At 32.6% G+C, this 23,017-nt stretch overlaps 1 protein-coding gene across 1 annotated transcript in view; it reads left to right on the top strand.

Moving 5' to 3' along the window:
* Oamb (Octopamine receptor in mushroom bodies) overlaps positions 1-22,032 on the top strand; it is a 544,394-nt gene extending 522,362 nt beyond the window's left edge. Inside the window, exons 9-10 of the mRNA XM_072525075.1 lie at positions 18,140-18,357; positions 21,637-22,032. Of these exons, the coding sequence (XP_072381176.1) occupies positions 18,140-18,357; positions 21,637-21,823 (405 nt within the window). The 3' untranslated portion in view covers positions 21,824-22,032. The remainder of the gene's footprint in view (positions 1-18,139; positions 18,358-21,636) is intronic.
* The last annotated feature ends 985 nt before the right edge of the window (positions 22,033-23,017 follow it).

The raw sequence follows: 23,017 nt of genomic DNA, 5'->3' as shown, positions 1-23,017 counted from the left end.
AGATTATGAAAAATGTAAAATAAATACGATAGCATGTCACCTTCGGGGCTCTAATAGACTTTAAAGTTTTGTAAATTTTACATTTGTACAGACCTAAATCCTATACTTCAAATAATACAGAAATTAAATTTAAAAGATATTTTATTATTAAAATTATTGAGAAAGGTTCAGAACAACCTAACAAATAAAATAGATTCTATATTTGATGACAAAAACTTAAAAATTTGAACTTATTTTGGTGTCCAAAATTTGGCATTTCTTCCCGAGACTCCAACCTGATTCTGATAAAGCTATCTCTAGAAGTAGCACCAGTTACATTCTGCAGGTCTCTTTAATCAGTTTAACACATCTTTCCACAGATTGTGTGTGGCAGGGAAAGTCAAAAATATACAAGCTTTTATCTTTTACCATGATGTGAAGGTCCTCAGTGGAAATATGTCGACGAACCGGCGGTGTTGTAACCTGACAATCCTGACAATCGTGCCATATAATAATATCGGTGTAATCTTTAGCAGAGAAGTTAATTTTTGGTGTTTTAAATATTCTGCGTTTATCGCTACTTTCAGTGTCTCTAGCTTTTTTTATTCTTCGCCATGCCAGCTCCCTAATGTGATCTCTATCATCAAACAACATACTCACAAGTAAGTTTTCTGGGTCGACAAAAAAAGCATGTCTTTCGATAACGGTATCCTCAACAGATCTTAGATTTTCGGGTAGAAATCGAGAGTACATAATTAGTTGAAAAATATGCTTCGCTCCATCCTTAAAAGACGCTTTTTGCCTAATTCTGAATCACATCGGAGAATATAGTTTAACAACATAGTTTACAAGCAATTGTAAATTTTGTGATGGATTAAGCGTACTTACATAAAGTCTGAGTAGACGATTAGCAGTAGTAAGCCATCGGGAGTGCGCCATTTTTCCAGGTTGACGGTTTGCCAATTCATGAGTACAGAAAGCGGTTAATACTGCTTGACATATTTCATATGGATATTTTTGATCTGTACTTAATTGATTAACCACATTTTTTGGCAAGTCAGGCAAATTACCATTCACAGCACAAAAAGGCACGGTGGGTTTATTTTCAGAAGCAACTAACTGTTTTCCAATAGGTCCGGAGTATTCTCTAGAACCCGAAGTAGAACCATCTATGGTCAGGAACAAGTGACGAAGCGGTAACTCATTGGCATGAAGCAAAAAAATGCACCATCGTAACGGTCTCTCCAAATACTCCTCTAAATATTGAATCACACCACCCTTCCAGCCAATATTAGTTGCAGTTCCATCACATCCAACGCAAATTACATCATCTAAATTCAAACTTTGACCCTTAAAAAAAGTTGTGATCGAAGTAAAAATTCCATTTGCAGTGCCACGACTAGGCGTTGTATGTCCCAAATAAATTGATACGGGTTCTGATAACAATGAGATGTATTCTTCCAAAATCTCTTTGCGATGGTAAGGATTCCCCATTTTCTCATTTATCAGGGTCTTGTCCTTTCGTCCATCAAAGTAAATGCTATTTACAACTTGTTGCAATACCTGCAACATCTTTTGAAGCATCTCTTCGGGTTTTACATACAGCTCTGTGGATTTTGTTTTTATTAATAACCAGTGTCAGATCTTCGATAGAAACCAAGCCCACGAAAACCAAAACGGCAGAAGCAACAGCAGCAGCAGATCGTATCGATAAACTGTATCTATCACTGACTTTAGCAACTGTTGGCAACCGCAACGTATTTCTATTAAACGTGGAAGTCGACGGTGTCTCTGTTGAGAAAGAGTCAGGCACTGCTTCTTCTTCTTCATCACAATTTGCTGATATAGAATTGGTAGTTTGAGTAGCACACAATGTTTTGTTGCCCTCATTGATTCTTCTGACATAACCAAAGTTCACAGAATTCTCTAAACTTTAACGGAACATATAATACGACGCAATATTATACAATCGTATAGTACAATCTTAATTTATTTTAGTTCAGGAACCGAAAAAATATTATAACAAAAATGACAATTTTTCCAAACTTTGAAGATCAGTAGATATATTTTTATTTTATTTTTAAAAATACTGTGATAATCTATTGGCAATTACACAAATTTTAAGAGGTCTTGCATTAAATAATGTTTTATATTTAGTTCGGGATGCGAAATTAAGTATAGTGAAATATTACCATAAAAATGACAATTTTTCAAAACTTTAAAGTTCGGTAGAACCCTAAAGATATATTGTTATATATTTTTTTAAATTATTGTGATAATTTACGAGCAATTATCCCAATTTCATGAGGTCTTGTATTAAACAAAAATAAAAAGCGATTTTTTGGGACACCCTAATGAATATAAGGATCATCTGGAAAGTAGAATGAATTGGAAACTTTCGTACTTCTTCTTAAATACAAAATTTTAAATTCATGAGAGTTCACAATTTTCAAATTTTTGCCTACATACCAGTTGTTTTTCTCAAATTTCACTAACACACAAGAGTCTTTTATAATTTTAGTACTTTCAGCAATTGCCTAAGATTCTGAGTCATTCTTTTGTTCCTACATCATAGAAGAACTTAATTCATCATTTGAAGAGTCTGCTAACTCTAAACTTCCGGAATCCATTTTAGAATCCCTTTCAACTGGCTTGGTCTTTTTTGTAAGAGGGTTCTTTTTACAGCCTTTTGTACCCAAATCTTTCCAAATCTTTCGTTTTACTTTCTTTACTGCTGCTATTGTGGGGGTTTTCTTACCTTCCGTTCTTTAAAAAAGTTCTTTTATTTCGGGCCTACTAGTTAAAATGACACTTTTCTTTGATATCCCTCTACAATTTAAATTTTTTGTGGGTGCTGCCTTGGGAAAACCGCATAATATGTCGAATGGGGTAATAAAAGGACTTTTTGATGTCGAAGGTATTTTAAGAGTTAAGTTCGGTTCAGATTGTTGGGTTGTATTAGATAAAGTAGAAACTATATTAACTGAAGATAAAGATACAGTTGCATTTTCTTCGTGATTGGTAGAATTTCTTAGTATAACCATAGCTTTTGTTCCGTCATAGTTTTCAAAATCATCAATCTGTCTGTCAGTAACCGACGATAATAAAAAACCAGTTTCACTAAAAATATGTTTATTAAAAGGGTAGAGACATGTAGATTTAAAGCCGTTCATAATATATCTGGGGTATCATTCATTTTGAGTGGGCAATAACAGCACATTCTGCTATTTGGTACAGTGTCATAGGAACGCCGGGGTGGTTAAGAAGCCATAAACAATCGCACTATTATAATAGTTTTTGAAGGAAAAAAACTGATTTGCCCAAAGGCTAAATCTTATTGCTTGTATGTGGAGGTGAGGTTGAAATTATTATGCCATTAGCTTTTGCTTTTTCGACTATTTCCAGAGACATATGGGATTCGTGATTATCATATATTAAAAAACACAGGTTTTCGTTTCTAGCACCAATATGCTTAATAAAATGATCTAATACTTGCGTGAATAGGTATAAGGTCTTCCATCCATTTGGTTAGTCCTAATGTTCCTGTCGGAGCACCATTTAGCAAAATCGTATTAAACTTTTCTCGAGGAAAAACAATGACCTAAGGTAAAAATATTCCATCTGCTCGAATTATTGCACAAGTAGTAGCGAGTAATCTTCTTTCGGCACTTGTACACTGGTTGAGCTGTTTAATATCTTTTTGTGCTACAACTTTAACAACTTTTTGTGCCTGTGTTTCTGTTTTTTTTTTTGGTTCGTTTTTTGAATATGTTTGTCAAAACATATTCAAAAAACGAACCAAACTTTAAAATGTAACATTTTAATAGAAAATTTGATTTTATACAACTTTTGTGTATGTACGAAAAAGAAACAGAATTTACTTAAATGCTCCCTACTGCATACGGACCAATTATTACACAACTTTCTCAAACTTTCTCAAAAACGCACCCCTTTAAATAGTAGCATTTTGGGGTTTTTTCATATTTGCGGGTCCATTAGCCTTATGAAACGATAAAACCCTTTTAACGTTGTAGTGCCTTTATTAAGTACATAATCAATAGTCTATAGTACTAAAAGAGGTCAAAAAGATAATAATATTAGGTTTATATCTTTAGAAACAATGCTATTGGTTAGATGCATTTAATACGACAAGAGATGTCACAATTTAATAAATATTAAATAAAATAATCAAATTTACCACAAACAATTTATATAAGCCATTACAGTATCTGTGGGAGGACATTACTACAGGCAAAAGACCACTCGGACGTCCCAGAATGCGATGGAGAGATAACATCCAAGCAGATCTTCGGAAAATAAACATGCCATTTAACCCTAGGTTGATGGAAGACCGAACAAATTGGAAAAAAAGTTGTACAGTCAGCCAAGACCCTCCCAGGGTTGTAGCGCTACATGATAATGATTACAATATCTACAAATATTTGCACAGTAAATTTGTTTCTATGAGCAGTTATTCATATGGCTCTTCTGATGTTAAAGAACAATCATAAATTCAATTTAAACTTTTACTGGGAGGTTCAGATTTGTACAGGACTGCTGTAATATTTTTCCTATTTTTCTTCTTGCCATCAAAAATTTTTTATCGCAAAAGTTGACATTTTCACATTGTAGTGAGCTGCATTGTCTCAGCCGCTGTTTTGAATATTTGTACCATTTAATGTAGGTTATCTTCGTTATCTGAGAGTACCATTGCATTCTCTGCATCATTATCGTTATCATACAGCCAATCCCGTTCATTGCTGAACGTCGTTCGACAGTTTCTTATAATGTTCTCTAGAGTAGACTGCTTCTGGTAACGAGTTACCCGCTACTTTTTTCACGTCATCGACCCATCTAGTAGATAGTTATTCTCAGTCCACCACCCATCGTGTGTTTTAGCTAAGTGCTCTGCCTAGTTTCACTTAAGCATCGGGATTAGATCGCCTGATCTTCGCCTGGTCTCAAAGGCTCACGCCCAGTATTACCGTGTGTGTATTAGTTTATTTGCTGGTTTTTACGTCAGTGTTTAAGTCTCTGCTCCATAAATTTGTACTGGCTTAACAAATTGAATATAAATCTTTCGCTTATGACACATTGGAATTAAAGTTAAAATATGGCTTAGTTTGCCAAATGCTGTCCAAGTCAGAACTATTCGTTTTTGTATTTTATGCAAAGTGTGAAAGTTCTTTTGGAAACCACTTTTTTAAAAAGCAGAAATACTTAAAATAATATTTTATTTAGTCTAACAAAGATTTTAGTTCAATTGTAAATATAATATTCAGACTGAAAAAAAGGTGGCTTTGCGATGCTTTATTTATAATAAATACACTTGCTAAATTTGCTGTTTCAATACATCGCAATTAACTCAAATCAACTTAATATTAATCAACTTAAAGATCCTTTTTGTATGGGGGATGATCCCAGATCCCATTCTGTGTTTGGTTTTACAGTTTCTGGTATGACTTCGCTATCTCCACTACTATTCTCGATTCTTCTCTCTCTTTGATTGTCCTCTCTATATTTCTAATTTTCATACTCCTTTATTCTTCTTCCACTTGTTGTCTCCATTACAGTTTAGGTCTACCTCTGGTTCTTTTACCTGGTGGTAAAAGGTGGTATATTCTGTTATAACTCGTAACGGATAGCTCTTCTCTCTTCTTGTTATGTATCCATACCATCTAATTCTTTGTGCTTTTATTGCTGTATGCTTTCTTAACCCATCCATTCTTGCATTTTGTGATTTATCCAATGTCTTGCTTCCTCTTCGTTTTTTCTCTTTGGTCCCAGTATTTTTCTAATAATCTTCCTCTTAAAAACATTAAATTGTTCTTCTTGTCTTGCTGTTAGTGTAAGTGTTTCTGTAGCATATACTACTATTGGTCTTATGGTCGTTTTGTAAATTTTAATTTTTGTGTTTTTGCTTATCTTCTTATCTCTAAACATTCTTTTATTTCTATAAAACGCTGTGAATCCCACTTGAATTCTTCTTTTTATATCTACTCTTTCATTTCTTCGGTTGACTGGTACTCCCAAATATTTGAAGGCTTCCACCTCGTCGAAACTGTGTGCATCTATTGTCAGTTCTATCATTTGTGTCTTCTTCTTCGTGCTTACGTTCATGTTTTATTTTTATTTATTTCCAGTCCATTCAGTTTAGCTTCGTTTTCTATTTCTTGGAAGGTTTTCTTTAATATCCTTTTATCTGTTGCTAGGATGGTTATATTGTCCATATATCCTATTATTTGTACTGCATTCTTCTTTATAAATACTATACTATACTACTCTCTTTATGAATTTGAAATACCTACACAGGTAAGATGAATGGTCTAACTATTAGTAATTACAAAAGACTATTGATTGTTAAATTATAAAAAAAAAAGTGACGAACGTTATTTTCAATAGTTACATTTCCACTCATGAGATTTGTCATTAGTTTAGTGTTCAAAGTTTATTTTTAATCTAGCTTTCTCAGACAGAGTGAATATAAGTAATTTTGTTTTAACCAAAAAAAGTGAAAAACATCACCTTCTTATAAGTAAATTTATATTAGAATATAAAAAAAGCATGACGCTGCCTCAGAACTTTTAAATACAAATTGCGGAAACAAGGAAAATCAACTTATACGTGAAGCAGCAGGAGGATATGAATACTGTCAGTCAACCGATAAGAGCTTATGCGGAAATTACATAATGGGGTTGAAATGCAGTTCGTTTTATATTTACATAATCTACATAAAAAAATGTGCAGTTTAATTTAAAAAATACATATATTATCCTTGGAATTTATTAGTTTTAAAGCTTTTTGTATTGGAATTATGTTAATTGGAAACATTGGAACTATAAGCGGTTGTTTCGCTTATATGATTATATAATTATATAATAATTATTTAGAGGGGTCATGTTTTACTGTCTTGTAAGCCTTTTAATAGTCGAAAATACTTCTCTTATAATAACTTCCCTGCTATTTATTTTTAATTTGTCAAAACAGAAGAAGAAGAAACAAACATGCGAGAAAGGAAAATATTAAGAAGAAATTTTTGGAGGTATAAAAAACGGAGAGGTATATAGAAGAACAAACAGTGCCTAGACCATGAGTCTTTTTAAAGAGCCTGCAATATCAGAAGTTGGAGAAGCATCAAGATTCAGATAGTTGGGACATTTCGAAATAATGAAAGAAAAAAGAATACCAAAAATGTTAAATACAGAGATAAGTTACAAAAGAAGAGTAGATCGGCCAAGAACGAGATGGTTAAATGAAACATAAAAGGACCTTAAAGAGAAAGGTGTTAGAAATTGAAGATGAAAAACTAAGGACCGTAAAGAATAGAGAAATTCTCAAGCTGTGGATGTAAAAGGTCTGAAAAAAGAATAACTAACTCGTCAGTATTTTTCGTTTACCGAAAATTTTATTATTTGTACTTGTTCTGTTCTTATTCTTACTGATTTATTTATTTCCTTGATACTTTCTCCATTATTTAAATGTAATACGATATCTACGCCAATGAAAAAATCTATAGGACCGCAATGAAAAGTAATTACAGGTTCCTGTTTCCTTTACGTCAAACGAACTGAATTCAAAACTTTATGACTTTTGTCGAACAATACCAACAAAACACAAAACAATTTCTTACCGTTAATAATTTAATATTAGACATAAAAGTCTCAATAAAAGTACTTTGTAGGCCGTTTCTGAGCCAATAAATGTTATTCGAGTTATTATGGAAGTTTGCGGTGGTAGTTTTCTTTTTTATGGTTATTTATTGATATCGATACATATAATATGCGGCATTAGAAGGTAGTAAAATATATCCAATGTGTTTTTTTTTTCGATATTAAAGGCAATGGCGTAGTCAATACATTAACTACTGTATCTTTTTTCTACTGATCCTAGATCTGCGTTATCATTGAACGTGTGTTGTTTCCTACACAGTTTTTTCAAGTGGATTTTTATTACGATTTAAATAGAGTTTCAATTAAGTTAAAAACTCATGAAGTAACTCAGCGTGGAGTTGTCTGTCTCAAATTGGATGCGTCCCTAGGTGGTTGATAGAAAAACGCCCTAATCGGTCCTAGGACCGACGGGTAGGTGGGAAATAAAATACCACCCGCGGACCAAAACAGACGATGGTATGGCAACCCCAACAGAAGAGTCCTTGGCACTCCAGTTTGGGGGTTGGTTTAGGGCTAACAACTCTCCTCCTTAACCAAAGTAACCAGTGATCTCCTACATTTGGTTCGACTATCGTACTGGAGATGTTCCTCTGAATGTTTTACCCGCTACGTTACCTTCAACTATCATTCGCTCCATACCTTTTCTTTTTCTAGTTATATGTCCAAACTATCTCAGTATATTTTAGTTAATAGTTGTAATGAGTCTAGTTTTCATATTAAGTTCTGCTAGAATTGAGTTATTTGTGCGATGGGCGGTCCATGGTATTTTCAACATTCTACGGTAGACCTACATTTCAAATGCCATTATACGCATTGGAATCCAAGTTTCTGAAGCATAGTTGGCGATAGGAAATATCAATGCTCGAACAAGGCGTAATTTTGTGTTTTTTGTGATGTAAGTGTTCTTCCAAATTTTTGTTTGCCTGTTGTCCTTCTGTCCATTGTGATGCGTCGACGGATCTCGCCTTCGCATCCTCCACTGTTAGTAATAACGAAGCCTAAGTAATTAAATTACCTGACCACTTCTTAACCTGCCATGATTCTTATCTCTGCCTGGTTGTTTCTGATTCTAACGATGATCATCACTTTGGTGTACTGCATATTTATTTTTAAAACCATATTTAGTACTCACCGTGCCTAGCCTATTCATAATTTGTTCCAGTTCTTCTGGAGATGACGCCAATATAACAGTGTCATCAGTACAACGTTAGTTTTTGATTTTTCTTGCTCCTATGTTTGCTACACCTTGCCATTCCTTAAAAATTTGACGCATAATATGTTCACTATATATATATATATATATATATATATATATATATATATATATATATATATATATATATATATATATATATATATATATTATTATATATATATATATATATATATATATATATATATATATATATATATATATATATTGATATGATTGGTGTTTATAGAAATTAATTTATAAGTTACACATTAGATAATATTAGATATTAAAAGTATTTGGTTATTTAAATAAGTTATATACTAGAGAATTTTATAAAAATATATTTATGTGAGGGCATTTTTAAGAAATTAGCATATAATAATTGTAAAAATTGTATTTTAATGTTGTAAATATATTTAAGTGAGCCATGTGATTAGGCAACCAGATATACATACTCTCCAAGTGACAGTTTAAGTAATGACTACGAATATAAAGTGGGGTTATTATAATATGTTGTTTAAAATGTGTAGTTTATTAAATTAGAATGTTAAGTTACTGATTTAAGTGTATATTCTGATCTGAAAAGCCTAAATGTCAACAAAATTTTCAATAGAAAAGAAAGGAATTCTCTAGATCACCGGAGATGGCCTTGTGTGCGAAATGGATTGTTCCAGAAAATTTAGACATGTGTTTAATGGAACAAATCGAACAGGATTTCTTGCTAGATGATTCTGGAACATGGAAAAAGATATAAATACCCGGTGGTTTGGATTCAAGGCATCAGTTATCAATCATCAGTTATGAGGTACAGTTACTATGAGTCCAGTTTTAGTATGAAAGTTAGTTAGAGTCAGTCGATCAGTAAGTCAGAAGGTCCAATTGTTCAATATAGTGAGTTAAATGAAGATTAAGAAACAGTATAAAGAGAATATTATTGAAGATTAAAAATTATGTTATGTATAAATGGTGATTGTATAATGGAAGAAGTATTAATTGAATATTAAAATTATATAATATATTCTGTGATTGGATATTGGTATATTGAAAAGAAGAATAAATATATAATATATTTGGTGATTGGATATTGGTATATTGAAAAGAAGGATAAATATAAATGCTATTTGCTGGTTTGCTTGGTGGTTTATAAATGTTGGTGAAGAAAAATATCTTAAATTGGTGGAAGCTGATAATTGGAAAAAGTAATTTCACAAAAACAAGGATAACCGAAGCTGAGAAGAAGACATTTGACTGGTGATTATAATCTATATAGTGGAAAACAGTTCATTTAGGCATTCAGTGACAGAAAGGTACAAAATTTTGTTAATATAATTTAGTTAGTGTCATAACAGTTTCAATTTTGAAGATAGTTTGTTTAAATTTTACATTGTCTATAGAATTTAATTAGTTTCATAAGAATTTTAATTTAAAGATAGTTTATTTTAAATTTACATTGGCTAGGTTAGATATATATGTGTGTTTCATAATAGATATAATAAAGATAATTTAAAATAGTACTTACAAACTAATTCTTTGAGAACCGCGATAAAAACCCTATATATTATATTATTAAAAATACTCATTGCTCACCATTCACATATATATATATATATATATATATATATATATATATATATATATATATATATATATATATATATATATATATATAAATATATGAATATTGAATCAAATTTGGTAAAAATTTGAATTCGGTTTCGTCAGTAAAATAACTTACTAATGTTTGTATTTTGAGAACGATTTCCGAAGTGGAAATTGAAACGTCAATAAACGTATTTTAACCTTTAATTGTGGCTTATTCCCATTTAAATAGTAATTAATGAATTCTAATATAAAAAAAATGTTTAGACTTTACCCTTGTTATATACTTATATGTCTTGAAAATATTTTTCTTTCTTTCGAGCTTCACTGGATATTTCTTTGTTATTTTTTGTCTTATTTTGCACCAATATTATCAAAGAAAGAATACGGAATACATAAAACATGGCCGACTAAAGAAAGAAACGTAAAAAAAGAAAGCAGGTGCAGCAATTATATGAAAATTCCTTAACAGATGGATAAAGATACCGGATGTCAAAAGACGTCTTATAATAATAGAAATTGATTTAGATATTGATTATTGATTATTTTTATTAAATATGGTAAGGCCTTTTTTATTGTTTTTTTTATTTTTTCTTTCAACAGTTGCTGACCAAACACATTGTATAAACCATGAATAATAAAAGAAAATTTTACCGAGACCCTATTCAGTCAAGGCCCTGACACTTGTCTGACAACATTTCTAAATATAGGTCAGAGCCGCATTATTTTTTAAATGGTGAACGGAAAAGGGAGCTTTGGGTTTTATTCAGAAACAAAAAGATTTCCTGCAAAGCCCTCTGAATTTGCATGGATTTACCTGCACCGGTGGATTGTTTTGTAAACCTTTATTCGAAACAACAGGTTTGTCAGCCACGTCTATACGAAGAAAAATTGAAGTATTTAATAAAATCTATATTAATCATTGAAAATAACAAAGATTATTTTGAAAATCATAAAATTGTTGGTATTCTGTCTGAAAAGATGTTTTTAAATATAGGTCAGAGCTAGATTACTTTTAAATGATAAACGGAAAAGGGACTGTTGGGTTTTATTCAGAAACAAAAAGATTTCTTGCAAAGCCCTAAGCATTTGCATGGATTTAGCTGCACCAATAGATTGTTCCGGAAATTTATATTCGAAACAACAAGTATTTAGTTTATATATAAGTATACATGTATGTTTATACAGTGTGTCCGTAAAGTGTGGAATAAATTCGATATTTTCTTAATAAAAAACCCTTTTAAAAAGATCTAAAACACGTCGATTTTTAAATTTAATGTTCTACATTTTACAACAAAATTTGGTATAAAAGGTGATACAGATTAAGGTGATGACGTCATCGGATCTTTTTTAAATGTAACATCCTATATTTTATGACATTTTTGAATCGATAAAAATAAGCTGATTCCAAAAAAGTATAATACTCGGGGTCTAATGGATATAATTTGAAAGATATGCGCTTGGAAAATAAATTATTTATTATCAATTGCAAAAAAGTAGCCTAATAATAGTTTTTAGTGAAATGTAATTATTTTTAGTAACGTTCAATAACAATTAAGTAGTACAATAATTGTATTAATTTCGTAAATGTTCTGTATTATTGCTTAGAATTAATTTGAAGTAGAAATGAATTTAAGTGTAAAGCAACGAATTGAAATACTCAAGATGATTGGGTATGGAGACAAATCGCCAACTCAGGATGGAAGTGTGTAATTTATTTAATGATAAATATCCAGAGAGACCCATAACGCAGTCCACAGTAAGTAAGATTGAAAAGACATTTCGAGAAACTGGTACGGTTGAAAATGCACGCAAATCACGTCGTCCCTCTGTAAACTATGATACAACATTAGATGTTCTACTTGCTTTTAAAGAGGATGCACTTCTGTCCGTAAGGTTAGTCGTGATCTCAAGATTTGCAAAACAATGGTACGCAGAGTAATAAAACTTGAAAAATGGCAGTCCTTTAGATGCACACTTGTACAGGAATTAAACGATGATGAATAACTGCCACCGAAACCCTCTCTTGGTTCAAAATATTATTTTTTCTGATGAGGCTACATTCATATTAAATGGAGAGATCAACCATCAGAATTGTAGATAGTGGGCAAAAGAAAACCCCAACTGGATGCGGGAATATCATACACAATACCTGCGAGAGGTAAACGTATGGGCTGGCATTGTAAGACATAGAATCATCGGACCCTACTTTTACACTGACCCTAAACTGGCCAACATACCTTCAGTTGTTAAGGGGGTATCTCGTACCTACTTTAGTTAATTTATTCCCCAGTAGAATTAATCCTGGAGATTTTGATGAAAGTTTATGGTTTCAACAATGCCTCCGCATTATGCTATGAATGTTCGAAGATACCTAAACGAAATTTTTCCGAACACGTAGATTGGAAGACGTGGATACGTTAAATGGCCAGCGAGGTTGCCAGACCTCAATCCTTTGGATTTTTTTATGTAAGGTTATTTAAAGAATGTTGTTTATAAAACGAAACCTGCAAATACTGAACACTTAAAAACAAGAATTCGTAAAGAAATAAACAATATTTCTCAAGAAACCATAAACAACCATTACATCCGTTAGACCCCCAGTATTATACTTTCAGCTAATTTTTATCTATCTAAAAATGTCCTAAAATACATTTGTTACATTTAAAAAATGAGCCGATGACGTCATCCCCTTAATGTATATCACCTTGTATAATGTAATTTTATTGTCGGAGTTCCACAATAAAAGTCGACCGCTTTCACGGCCAGTCCACCAAGAAGTGACCTCATTTTCAAAAATCGGTATAGGCATAAACGGAAAGATGCGTAAATATCTAGGCGGAACCAAGATCAATCGAAAGAGCAATTATAATTATTATAAATAGACTCAAAAATGTTTACATTATCAATCTCAGAGACTACCAAGTATGGACGAATGCCTAAAAATAGTGCAAAAGAATGAGAATAAAAAAATATGTAATTTTATTTTTTATCTTTTAAACCAAATCCTATGTACAGTCTTCTAATGTATCATTTGTATGAATATGGCTACTAAATAATCCAATATAAACGAAAAACCCAATGAGTGATCACCCTATAGCCATGTAAAATAGTTTATTGTAGTTTTTTATAGTCTTTTTGTTTTAGTTTTTTAAACATCTCTAATTCTTGTAGCATTTTTTAGTTAATTTAAATTTTTGTTCTACACCAATTTTCTTCGTGTAGATATATCATTTTTCTCTCTTGCGAAAGTGCAAGTGATACGATTAATTTGCATGTATATCTAACTGGCACTTCTGAGGATTCGAGTTTCGTGAAAAGAAAAAGTTTTGATCCGTGCATGGAGTTTGAAAAAACATTTACTTTTACAGTGTAGTACCGTGTATGCACCTGTGCAGTACTATCACCATTTAAGAGTGTAAAAAAAGTATTTTACATTGTAAAAAAACAATATTTTTTATTTAATTTGTTTACGAAATGGGTTTATTCCGGTATTTTAATGAAAAATAAAAATGCGTGTACAAATACCTATTTTTTGTTATTGAACAAATTGTAAAACAAAATAAACTTACATGGTGTTAAGAAATCTTCCACCAGCTCCCTCATATTTTCCAATAACAGCATTCTTTAATGCTCCTGGTGTCTTACTTGATATTCCCTAGTGCTTGAGCTGGGTATATCTATCCGCGATTATTTATTACTCGCTGTTTGTTCTATTTATTTTACGTCTACTTCCAATTTAAATCATATCGGTTCTTTAAAAGTTGCCGTTTATTTTGTTCTTTCTGTTAGTACTTCCATCTTCTTCTTCTAGTGCAGACACCACTAATGAAGGTTGGCTATTCTTCTTAGGGTGAAGGTCTGTTCCGAACGTTGGCGATCATTCTGGCTATGATGACTTTGTTGGTTGCTATACGGAATGGCTGTGTTGAGGTCTTTTTATACGATGCTCTCAGGTTAACAAACCAGGATATTCTTCTTCGATGTCAAACGATGCCAAATCGGCGGTTGTGTTCATCCTCTGTAATACTTCTTCATTGGTGACTTTGTCTGCATATGGTATTTTCTGTATAAACCTAGCTCAAAAGCCTGAAGTTTTGATAGAGTTTCCACCCTTAATGTCCACTTTTTTACTCCGTACAGAAGCAATGAGTACGCGTAACATTTAAGGAGCCTTACTTTTGTTTCTAAGGTGAGGTCATAGCTCGCGAACACAGAGAGAATCAGCTCAAGAATGCATTTTTTGCCTTTCCGGTGCGACATTTAATCTCTTGGATAGTATCCCAAAAGAGCTCCCATGTGCTCACAAAAGAGAGAAGTAGGAGCTCACATGTCTGGTTATCTCTGACCAACCGAATTTTATGTCCTAAGTACTACAGACTACATCATACGATGTAATCTGCGCAATATTCCTTCCATCAACAGCAACATTTGAATTTAGCACCAGATTAGTCATTATTTGCGTCTTGTTCATATTAATCTTTAGTCTAACCTCCAAGGAAGTGTGATATAATTTTTCAATTATTATTGCATCATCCGTACGATCGGCTATAAGGACGATGTCATCTGCAAATCTCAAATGACTGAACTTCTCTCCATTTTTATTAATACCATGCTCATTCAGATGTGCCTTCTTACAAGTATGTGGTTAAACCATAACAAATAAAACCTTTGTATATACATATGTATCTATTGTCTAGCGAAATTAACTGCATTAGTTGGTACTACTGATTGCGCATGCTCTAAGTATGACATATTTCTGATTTTTATAGTGTAAATAACGTTCAGATAATATATAATAATATACAGGGTGAGTCATGAGGAACTTTACATACTTCTACCATATGTAGAGTCCCTCAGGGAGCATATCATGTGGCCACTAAAAAATGTCAACTCCTCTTCTTTATTAATTAACAGGGTGATTTGTGTAATTGACCATTTATTTCATTTTACTGAAGTGTTTATACGGCTCATTTGATTTTTTGAATTTTTGCATGATACAGTACACTACTATCAAGCATTCGACTGGTATTAGCTAAACTAAAAAATTCCAGGACTGGCTTTGGAAAAATTAATTTAGGGATTCGTATTAAATATTACACCCTGTATATATTTTTTTTAAAATGCAATAAGTAATGTTCAAACTAGATAAATAGCCAATGAAAACGACATATGCGACAATGTTGTCGCACTTTTATTAAATTTTTAGTGAACGATCAAATCTTACCAAAAATAGAACAACCATAATGAAGTATCAAATTATAAGGTAATTAATTTAAACAAATGTTATACATTTCAAACATTTTAATTGAAATGATAAACTGAGTCACTGCACAACAAAAAACAGTAACTACTAACAATAACGAAGAACAATTTAAAAAAAAACTAAAAATATGTACATAGCTTTGATAAACCCATAAATTAGAACTGGAAAAGATACAATAATGGTAACAAAATAAAAATAATTCAAAATAGATTTTCGGAATGGAACCCTGCAGCCTGTACACATTTTTGTTGCCGAATTGTTAATTGACGTATTGAATTACGGATACTCTGGGGATCGTTTCTAATAGTATTACAACAATGTATAATTCTATCAATTAATTGTTGTCGGTTATTAATATTCACTGCGTAAACTAGTTGCTTCAATCGTCCCCAAATATGGTAATCAACGGGATTGAAATCAGGGGATCTTGAAGGCCACGAAATAGGACCTGCACGTCCTATCCACCTGTTGCCATAAACATTATTGAGATGTTGTCTCACTGCCAGTAAAAAGTGTGGGGGTGCCCCATCATGCTGAAAATACATCCCTCGGATAGCAACGTTCGCGTTGGCAAGCAAATTTGGCAAAATATTTTGTAGAAAGTTCAAATAGACCTGCCCTGTTAAAGGACCATCAAAAAAGTGAGGACCTACTAATTGGTTATTTATGACACCAATCCACACGTTAACCGAAAACCTTAACTGAGAACGACGTTCTCGAATAGCATGGGGATTTTCTTCTGCCCACACATGTGAATTTCGTGAATTATTTATCCCGTCTCTGGTAAATTGGGCTTCATCTGTAAATAGTGTCCTGTATAGCGTTGGTCGATTATTGTTAATCCATCTACAAAATTCCAACCTATCGATCTTATATCCAGCATGTAGTCGCTGAACCATTTGAATGTGATATGGGTATAGATTATTTTTTTGTAAGACTCTACTTACTTTTGATTGACTAACATTGAGTTCTCGACTTACTTGTCTAGTGCTTATTGTAGGGTTCATAGTAACGGCGTCCATAATGTCATCTTCCTGCGCTTCATCTACATGTCGCTCTGTTGTTCCACTAGGAAAAGTGCTATTTTCTCGCAAATAATTAAAAACTGACCCAAATGTTGGATGACTGGGAGTTTGACGATTAGGAAATATCCTGCGATATTCTCTACTAGCAGCCCTACCATTCCCATTACAGAATCCATAAACAAATATTATGTCTGCATATTCTGTGGTCGAAAACTGATGTGGCATTTTGAACGAAAGTAACAAAAGCTCTACCAAAACTAACACAATGTACTTAACGTAGATATGACAGAAGAAATATGTATTCTTGTACACATAAATAACAATTGATAATGATAATAATGACAATGGGTATAAAATATCAAGAAACGTCAAACGGTCAACGCCAACCTTCATTTTAAACTTTTTTAGATTTATTTTTATTTAGTACAGTTGATGCAATGTATTATTATTTGACATAAAATTTTAATCATTTACAATTAACAAAAACTAACACATACAAGAGGTTTGACTTTTTAATCAATTCAATTTATTATTTATCGAAAATACTGCCCCAATACGATCTATGAGTAAAAATTTAAAATTGAAAAACAATTGATTCTATCGTAGAGATAATACAAAGTGACAGTAAAGATGTTAATTTTCTACGTATTAGATTATGTTGTAGGAACTCATTTTAATTAAAATGTTTGAAATTGATAACATTTGTTTAAATTAATACCTTATAATTTGATACTTCATTATGGTTGTTCTATTTTTGGTAAGATTTGATCGTTCACTAAAAATTTAATAAAAGTGCGACAACATTGTCGCCTATGTCGTTTTCATTGGCTATTTATGTAGTTTGAAAATCACTTATTGCATTTTAAAAAAAAAATTATACAGGGTGTAATATTTAATACGAATCCCTAAATTAATTTTTCCAAAGCCAGTCCTGGAATTTTTTAGTTTAGCTAATACCAGTCGAATGCTTGATAGTAGTGTACTGTATCATGCAAAAATTCAAAAAATCAAATGAGCCGTATAAACACTACAGTAAAATGAAATAAATGGTAAATTACACAAATCACCCTGTTAATTAATAAAGAAGAGGAGTTGACATTTTTTAGTGGCCACATGATATGCTCCCTGAGGGACTCTACATATGGTAGAAGTATGTAAAGTTCCTCATGACTCACCCTGTATAATGGATGTATGCTCTTTACTTTTGTTAATATTATGAACTATATTTTTGCTAATCATAATACTCCTATTAATCTATATTATTACATATCTTTATAAAATAAGTTTTTAATACTTTTCCACAGCTAAATCACCTGCACACACACATACTTTTGATTTGCTTTATAAACGGAATGAACCCATTTTTACAATTATACGAATATACCTCAACACTGCCTTGTTCTAGGTTAAACGCTTTCGTATGGAAACGAAAGCTGCCAAAACTCTGGGCATTATTGTTGGCGGATTCATATTCTGCTGGCTACCCTTCTTCACAATGTACCTGGTACGGGCGTTTTGCCACGACTGCATCCACCCGTTGTTGTTCTCCACCCTGTTCTGGCTTGGATACTGCAACAGTGCCATAAATCCGTTGATATACGCACTCTTCTCCAAAGACTTCAGGTATGTTGTTAATTAGACCAATCAAGTTAGTCAAAAATTAGAATTTTTTCGTCATAACTGTGTAGACGGGTTTGGTAGTTGAAATTTGTATTATGAGATAATAGAAAAAGAATTAAATTGTTTGCAAAAGATGGACCAAATCGGTTGAATAGTTTTTGCGAAATTTAACTTGTTTCTAAGACCTAGAGCTGGAATTGAATCGGAGTTGCAAACAGAAATGGAATGTTCATAAATCCTATTTTAAATGCTACGATTTATTTGGCCTATATAAGATTGGGGCAGTCTATCTGTTATATACATTTTAATACATTTTCCTAAATTTTTAAAGAAAAAAAATGATAAGTTTTTGAGATATAATTTTTTTAAGAAAAAGGATGTTTTTAAAATGTTCCGAGTTTTCCTTGATAATTAAGCTAATACCGGCATCGTTTTTAGAAAAAAATTTTACAATAAAAATATATTTTTGGATATTTTTGGGCATATATGCAAGAAACAGACGGAAATCAATTTTTTCCTGAAAAATATTTTGAATTACTTGGGTGTAACAAAAAGGTAGGTCATAAATTAAATCACTTATTCTGGGACCAAAAATAGTTCGATTAAACCTAACTTACCATTGTGCAATGTGCATATAGAAAAAGTTAAAGCCCTTTGAAGTTACAAAATAAAAATCGATCTTTTCTAATATATCGAAAACTGTTGAGAAATTTTATATAGACATGTGGCTTTTATATAGACCTCTTATGGCAGGAAAAAATAACAGTGAAATTTGTACACCTTATAAAAATTTTATGGCGGTTCTCTTCTCCGTTAAACCCCTCACCAAATGCCTGTATTCAGACCAATTAAATTATTATTATGGTGTCGTTAGGTAAATACAATGTTTACAAAACTTTTTTGCCTCTTAGTACTCTTTCGATAAGCCACTGTTTATCGAGATGCGGCTTCTTTTTTAATAGGTTTTAAAGTTTCTGAGTACCTAACAAAAGGTAAAATATAAATAAATTTAATATTATTAAACAGGTCCCTATAATCTTACTTAACCATTTACAAATATGTGTTGGATTTTACAAATGTTTAAAATGACCTCCATTTTCTTGAATACACAGTCGACACCGTTTTAAAAAGGAAAATCGAATATTTTAGAAAATCGTGGGCCTCTGACGAAATCGATTTGCATGATTATATTCGTTAGTTGTTGTTAGTTCGTAATTGGTACGGAATATACGTCCCTTCCATAAAACCCCTGAAGTCAATTGGGTTAAGATCTGCACCTTTAGGTGTCCAAGAAATAGGCGCATCAGAGCCTCTTCCAATTCGTTTAGGATATTCTCTTATTTCTCTTATTTCATTATGCTTATGCGCTGAAGTGCCATCCTGTAAAAACCACATATTTTTTCTGACTGCGAGATTGACCTCGTCTAAATATCTACTCTAGTAACACGTTTTGTAGACAGTGTAAATAATTTTCACCGTTTAAATTGTTTCTAAGAAATACTGGCCCTATTAGGTTATTATCCACAATTCCTGTCCAAACATTGACTTGATTGAAAATTGATATTTTGTATGTTAAAAACCAATCGCAAAACTCTATTCTGTTATGATAAACTTCATGCAGTAATTCTTAAACGGGTGTTAAGTAATAAGGATCAAACTGATGTCCCTTGAATATTCTCCAAATCATCATGAAAGAAACGTCTAATTGAGCCGCTACTACCCTTGTACTGCTTCCAGGGATTTCTTTAATTGCTTCCAAAAGCTCTTCTCTTCTAATGAGACGACTTAACGCCTTTGAAATGTGGACCTATAGAAGAATTATGAGGGTTTTCTGGGTAGATAGAGTTACGAACAATGAAGTACTGAGAAGAATAGGTAAAGAGAAGGAAGTTAAACTAACAATTAAAGAAAGAAAGCTACAGTATGTCGGACATGTGATGCAGGGCGAGAAGTATGGCATCCTGCGACTCATAATGCAAGGAAAGATAGATGGCAGAAGAAGCATCGGAAGAAGACAAATTTCATGGCTCAAGAACCTGAGAGAATGGTTTGGATGCAGCTCAAAACAACTTTTTAGAGCTACTGCCTCAAAAATTAAAATAGCTATGATGATTGCCAACCTCCGTAGCGGAGATGGTACCTGAAGAAGAAAAGCTCTTTATCCTTTGTATCTCCTTTTGGTCGACCATTACTACCAACAAGTTGCGGTAGCAATGTACCTGTCTCTCGTAAACGACGATCGATGGAAAGAAATAATCGTCTGCCTGGTGTATTTCGATTAGGATATTTTTCTGCATAACGCCTTGCAGCTCCTGCACTATTTTCTTGGCATTTACCTGTAATAACCAAATGACCAATAATAAACTTACCCAGAATTAAATGCCTAACTGACATTTCTGAAAACGTGAACACCATTGTGAAAATGGTGGAAATGGAAGTGTAGAAAATTTAGTTTTTCTTAATAGTCTTAAATGCAAAATAATTGGAATATTTATTACTGAGAATATGTATTATTGATGATACTATTTAATACATAGTAACCATAGCAACAAGTGTTATAAAGCCGACTAGAAAATTTTTAAAACATAATAAAAAAGTGGCCCCATTTCGATAAAATCTGGCTTATCGAAAACTACTAGGAGGCAAAAAAGTTTTAAAAACATTGTGTATAACTCATGGTACCACAATAATAATTTAACTGGAACGTATACAAACATTTGGGGGGGTTTAAAGGAACAAAACCTCCATAAAATTTTTATGGGGTGTACAAATTTCATAAGAAAGCTACATGTCCATTTTCAATATAAAATCTCTAACAGTTTTCGATATATTGGCAAAAATCGATTTTTATTTTGTGACTTCAAAGAGCTGTAGCTTTTTTTATGTGCACATTTGCACTAGGGTAAGATAGGTTTAATCGAACTTTTTTTGGTCCCAGAATACGTCATTTAATTTATGAACTACCTTTGTGTTACACCCTGTATAGACCTCAATATTGGATCTAGAAGATTAAAATATATTAAATCATCATATTTACAGTTTAGAATAGGCCTTTAAAATATAAGTCAAATCGAGAGGGGTTGTCTGACCAAGTTTGCATAGTCGGAGAATTACCCAGGATCATTTAAAATTTGCCCAAATGAGGCTGTTTCAGAATAGATACCGCCTGATCTATTAGATATGTATGGTTTTAATCTGTAAACATACTTTGACATTATCCGTTTACGTTCACCTAGCGTTCATTTTTTTGAACATTTTTTGATAAAAAATATTGTGTTATAGGTTTGCATTCAAGAGAATCATCTGTAAATGCTTCTGCACCAGACGCCAGAGAGACTCCCGTCGAGGCTCTGATGGTTCTCAGCTGCAAGGCAAGCACTTCCGGTCTCCCAGCTATAACATGCAGCACCAAGCCAACTCGCTCGGAGAAGACAGCGATCCAGGTGGCGACATGATGGATTCCAGGTGACGTAGTGCCAAGAGAGGCATCAGCAAGATGCATGAGGAAAAAGAATCTGTTTTAAAAGTCGCCATGTGCATGATGGTTGGCTGACAAAGAGAAAATTTCGCTACCGAGAGAAATACGTCGGTGTAGATATTGTATGGAAAGAAGTTTCATTAACTAGGCGTTTTTATGACATTTTTCTTTGTTATATTTTAACTATATTTTATTCATTTTGTGGTATGTATTATAACCATTTAAATTATCGAAAAAAAATAAGTTTTAACATACTTTTAGTTTAACTATATAATTTAATCCATATTGATATACATAATCCAGAATTTATTAAAGAAAATATCCTGGTTCAACTGATACTTGCATGACATCTTTATGGTAAATATATGTCATGACACATAGCCTATCTTATACTTATTTCGTTATATATCTGATCTTTTATTCATATTTAATTTCAATATTAATTCAGAATAATTCGTAGATATATCATTAATACCTTTACTTTTAAGAATGTCTTGAATCGCACGCATGAATCGTGGCGTATACAGTCGAAAGCGTCTTCCAAGTCCATGAAACAGGAGTGTGTCTTTTGATTAGCATTCAAGTGTGAATATTAAAACGTTTATAGTAATACATTTCTGGAAGAGATAAAAAAGCTTAATTTATTTATTAATAATGATATGATTATTGCAGAGCTCTGGCTTTCTGCACTATTATCTTCCTATTAGTCTGTGGTCTGGTGGTCGTCTTATTGGTCATTTCTGGTATAGGAACGTGCTGGTTTATGGCGTAAACTTTGTTGTTCACTTTGGTTCTTCATCATCATCAACCTGTATGCGTCATTGCTGGACATAGGTCTCCCTCAGACCTTTCTATCTGTCTCGGTCTATCTCTGTATCTGTTTTGGTCTCCACTTGACAATACGTTTTGTTCATCGGTTGTCTGATAAGGTGGCGACGTGTCCTGCCCAATTCCATTTTAGCGACGCGATTTTTTCGATGACGTCTGTTGTTCTTTTTTTCTACGACGTATTTCGTTTGGGATTCGGTCTCTCAGAGAGACAATAAATATCTGGTGCTCCTTAGCCTTTGAAGTCACGTGAATTTTAGTCACTACCTTGCTACGTGGGAGCTCACATGTCTGGTTATCTCTGTCCAACCAAATTTCATGTCCTAAGTACCTAGTTTGTGATTTTGGGCAGGAGCT

Source organism: Diabrotica undecimpunctata, chromosome 3 (genome assembly GCF_040954645.1).
Source record: "Diabrotica undecimpunctata isolate CICGRU chromosome 3, icDiaUnde3, whole genome shotgun sequence".
NCBI lineage: Eukaryota > Metazoa > Arthropoda > Insecta > Coleoptera > Chrysomelidae > Diabrotica > Diabrotica undecimpunctata.
Note: the sequence above shows the minus strand (reverse complement) of the source record. Positions and strands in the feature narration are given on the sequence as shown.